We start from the raw sequence: 4462 nt of genomic DNA, 5'->3' as shown, positions 1-4462 counted from the left end.
TTTCGCGATGTGTGACCCTGCTGCCAAACTTTTCACGCCTCGCATACTTCAACGGATTGAGCTGAAATTCGCCGTGTCCACTCAGGACACCATAGGGAATAGACGCATTCCAAAACTCTTACAAAAGTCTTACGGTGTGGCCGGGGCGTGGCCTCAAAGTTGGACCATTTCTGAGGACACAGAAAGTCTCTATAACTTCTTCGTTTTCTGTCCGATCTGTACGAAATGTCACATGTATGATCAGAGTCTGACCCTAAACACATCTATACAACAATATTGAGGCTTTGACAGAGCGCCACCTACTGGCTACACAAAATGTTGTGTTTTCATAGGTTTTTCTGCCTGCCCCCCTGGCCTGTTTTGAGTAGGGTCATGAAAATTGGCACACATGTGTATCACCCCATGATGCACAAAAAAGTCTCTTGGACCCCCCCTCCAAACCCAACAGGAAGTCCGCCATTTTGAAATTTCTGTTAATTTTTGGCTATTTGTGACCCTGCTGCAAAACTTTTCACGCCTCGCATACTTCATCCAATCAAGCTGAAAATCACTGTGTCCACTCAGGACACCATAGGGAATAGACGCATTCCAAAACTCTTACAAAAGTCTTACGGTGTGGTGGGGGCGTGGCCTCAAAGTTGACCATTCGCCATTACAAAAGAACTCCCTGTATTTTTTGCCCTAACACGTAGCCCCTCTGGCCAGTTTGACACAGGATCATGAAAATTGGCACACATGTGTATCACCCCAAGACGCACAAAAAAGTCTCTTGGACCCCCCCTCCAAACCCAACAGGAAGTCCGCCATTTTGACTTTTGTGGCCATTTTTTGCCTATTTTTGACCCTGCTTCAAAACTTTTCACGCCTCACATACTTCATGCAATTGAGCTGAAATTCACTGTGTCAACTCAGGACACCACCGGGAATAGAAGCATTCCAAAACTCTTACAAAAGTCTTACGGTGTGTTGGGGGCGTGGCCTCAAAGTTGACCATTCGCCATTACAAAGGAACTCGCTGTGTTTTATGCAGTACTACCCATATACTTTATGCAATGTGGACAAAATCTTACAGTACTGCTATGGACCCGAGTCTGAACAGATATATATGCTAATAGGATGATACGGTCATAGCGTCACCTACTGGTAGCAGGAAAGTTTGGTTGTAAACATGTGTTCGTTGTATCTCTGTGGAAATAAGAGGAGAGCATAGCACAGGAGAGTATAGGAGACGCGAGCATAGGAGAGAAGACTGCGATGACCCCGCGGATCGCAAGGTGCGCGAGGGCCCGCAATGCTGCTTGCAGCTTTAATTATTATTATTATTATTATTATTATTATTATTATTATTATTATTATTATTATTATTATTATTAAATAAAATGTAATTGTCACCATGATTATAATTTGATTTAAGAAAAAAGTCTACTATATTTTCTTTTTCAATGTAATAAATACAAGTTTGGACGTGTCATATTTCTAACAGAAAAGGACAACTACAATATTCTTATAACAGTATGAACTATATTTAATTCTCACTGCAGTACAACATCACAGAAAAGGCACACTGCCTTCCTGCGTCCAGGGATCATAACTACCATCTCCCAGTGATTCTTCTGATAAAATTCCCTTGATAAAATCAAGCAATACTATAATTATAATGTATTGACGTCCACAGATTAAAATGATAAACTGATCAAAATCAAAATTACGTAATGGCCAATGATGTGTGTATGACACTGATAGAATTTTAACAAGAAATCCTGAGAGTTGTGACAGTTAATGCAGTTACTGTTGTTGCGTAAATGCACAAACATGGATTCAGCTGCTTTTGTGTGGGTGCAGATGTGAGCTTTGACACAACTAGATAATTGTACAGACCAAACTAAACAACTGCAACAGGATTACTTCTTGATCCAATCAGTGCAACATTTAGTGACAGACAGACACAGGATTCCACATGGAACCCCCTCTCAGGTTGATTGTTGGTTATTTTTCAGGTCAAGGTAACACTTTAACTTACTGTCGGACTGTGTCGTGAACAGTTTTCACAGTATTGCTTCTGTCATATCCAAAAAAACCAAAGGCCCAGGGAGGTGGTAAAAATGAAGATACAGCTTTATAAAAACACACTTCACTTTCTAAAGTCCTTTATTGCTTTAAATCCAACCACGCTCTACTTTTTCTTTTATTTTAAAGTTTTCTAAAGGAAAACCTTGAAATGGAGAGAAGTAATTATCCAGCCATGGTTATGTGCAAAAATTATTTGTCTTGTCTTTTAAGTTTCCTCTTCAGCTCTTCATTCTCTTTCTGCAGCATTTTATTCTGGAAAAGATTTAATAGATGAGACAAAGATGGCAACAAATAAACATGCATTCTGTGAATCTAAATAAAAAAGCAGGACACCTTATGTCTGAGGGCCTCCACTATCAGGTCTCGTCCTCCTCTAACCGTCTCTTCTTGTCTTGAAACTCGGAAGGCGTCCCCAATAACTGAGACCAGCACGTGAGACTGACAAAGTGTTTAGGAAAAGCCACATAGTTGTACGATCAGTGGTCATCCACTCCATCAACAGTAATAAAGCACAATACTCACAAACTTGGAGCTCTGGAAGAGATAACAGTGGTGCATGTCTGCTGCAGGATGGCGGGCTACAAAGCCAAAGACTTTGGGTGAAGATGGCAGGACGGCACAGAAGGAGATGGTGGAGAGAGGGCACGAGTACAACAGAAACTGAGGACAGGAAGATTCACGGTGAAGATTCAAAGCATAAATAAACTGCATGCTGCTTTGAAATTACGTATGTTCACACACCTTTGTTTTATTTTCCAGAATGTCAATCCCACTCAGCGTCAGGAAGAGATGGACTCTGCTGTTCTTAGCTGCCTTTTCTGAGGAGTATTTATCTGGCGTCTGGGAATGAGAGGGGAAGAATGAATCAAGGATAAACAGTTCATAAAAAAAAGCAGTTATGCATTGTGTACTTTAAATAGTTGGGTTTTCCTCCAGAAGAACTCCATGACAAGTCACAAATTAAGTAAACTACAACAACCTATTTAGGAATCTTGTATCAATCAACCAACACAATGCTAACACAATCAGTAATTTGTATCAGCCCAAACACTGCTCTTCCTTCGACTGAATGGGTCTGATACAAAGTGACAAATGCTTTAAAAATACTGATACACTGAACTTGACATTATGGGAAATCTCCCCCTTTCCTGCACATACATACACAAACAGTTTCATCTGTGGGTGGGTGGATTGTTGCACTAGAGGGAGTAACTGAAGTGGGTTGGCTGCTCCATAGAAAACAAATGACCTCTGATTGTCTAATGCCAACTTTGTGAAGAGACCAAAGAGGGGCTCCTCTGTGGTTTGATACTGCACCAAGTGGCTAATGTTAGCTTCCTTCAGCCAGGATGGAATATGCCTTCAGGAGCCTTTTTTCTGACATTTTAACATCTGTAGAGCACTGTCAATATTGACATCCATAATGTTTACTGTGATTTTAAAATTCAGCCTCTAAACTCAAAGCTCCATGCTCCAGCTGGATGGATAAATGCTGGCTGTGCTGCCGTGTGTGTGTGTGTGTGTGTGTGTGTGTGTAAGCTGACAACAAGCTGCAAAATGCATCCAGAGGAACTTTCCACTCTGCCTGCCTGCAGTCACAGCGGCAGTGATCCTTTGTGTGCTGGTGTGTTGGTCAATACTGCTCTGTTTGGCAGCTCGGCTCAGGTTGAGCATTTCTGTGACGCTGATGCTGATGAAGCTTTCATCTGTTTTGAGAACAAAGTATATTTCATGCTGATAATGAAATGGCCAGTGTCCATAATAAAAACATTAAAGAGTATCAGTCCATTTAGTTTTACAGTGTTTTTCATCCCATTAAACTTTTTAAATGACAAAACACTGTCTACAAGGACATTTTACATCTCTGTTGATGGGAAAATAACACATTTCAGAGAACTGCTGTGGTATATTGTAAATGGTTAATTACTTTGACCTGTAGAGGGTGCTAGCCGCTTGCAGGACATGTTAAGAAGAGAGCAGAATAAAAAGGTCATCTTGAAGTACAGTTGGTGACTCACGCATGGTTTTTGTTAAGAGGACACGACATGGTGTCAGAAGTGCCGCTGTAGCTTCGACTCAGGAGGAATTGCTGCACTTTCGGAGCCAACACGGTCCACATCAAGGAGTGAGGAGATAGGAACCGGGGAGCAGGTTGAATGAGCGCTAGCAGTGACGAGGAAGGAGCTTCAATTCAATTCAATTCAATTCAATTCAATTCGAGAGAGAGAGAGAGAGGAGCAAACATGATACAAACGTGATACAGTACAGAGCAAACATGACAGCAAGATGAAACAGTGATTATATTGTAATAGATATCTATATATATCGTTAGTCCATAAGTAGGAATAGTAATTTGGTAGCAAGGATGAGCAGCAGGGGCCAGACTGCAGGT

The 4462-nt window shown here is 41.2% G+C and overlaps 1 protein-coding gene across 1 annotated transcript; it reads right to left on the bottom strand.

Annotated features, from left to right (window-relative positions):
* Positions 1 to 2130: 2130 nt before the first annotated feature.
* Positions 2131 to 4092, bottom strand: LOC114438245 (PTB domain-containing engulfment adapter protein 1-like). Its single transcript, XM_028409454.1, has 6 exons — positions 4089 to 4092; positions 3670 to 3776; positions 2812 to 2910; positions 2593 to 2730; positions 2404 to 2508; positions 2131 to 2322 (listed from the first exon to the last, which is right to left on the bottom strand). The coding sequence occupies exons 1-6, from the start codon at positions 4090 to 4092 to the stop codon at positions 2260 to 2262; spliced, it is 516 nt and encodes a 171-aa protein (XP_028265255.1). The 3' UTR covers positions 2131 to 2259.
* Between the last annotated feature and the right edge of the window lie 370 nt (positions 4093 to 4462).

The sequence above is a fragment of the Parambassis ranga genome, chromosome 7 (genome assembly GCF_900634625.1).
Source record: "Parambassis ranga chromosome 7, fParRan2.1, whole genome shotgun sequence".
Lineage (NCBI taxonomy): Eukaryota > Metazoa > Chordata > Actinopteri > Ambassidae > Parambassis > Parambassis ranga.
Note: the sequence above shows the minus strand (reverse complement) of the source record. Positions and strands in the feature narration are given on the sequence as shown.

Excerpts from the sequence above, each read along its gene's own strand:
- LOC114438245 (XM_028409454.1), bottom strand. Across the intron at positions 2,911-3,669 it reads CACAAAGGATCACTGCCGCT|ACGCCAGATAAATACTCCTC; the intron begins GTGACTGCAGGC and ends TCTCATTCCCAG. Across the intron at positions 2,323-2,403 it reads TGGAGGCCCTCAGACATAAG|AATAAAATGCTGCAGAAAGA; the intron begins GTGTCCTGCTTT and ends AATCTTTTCCAG.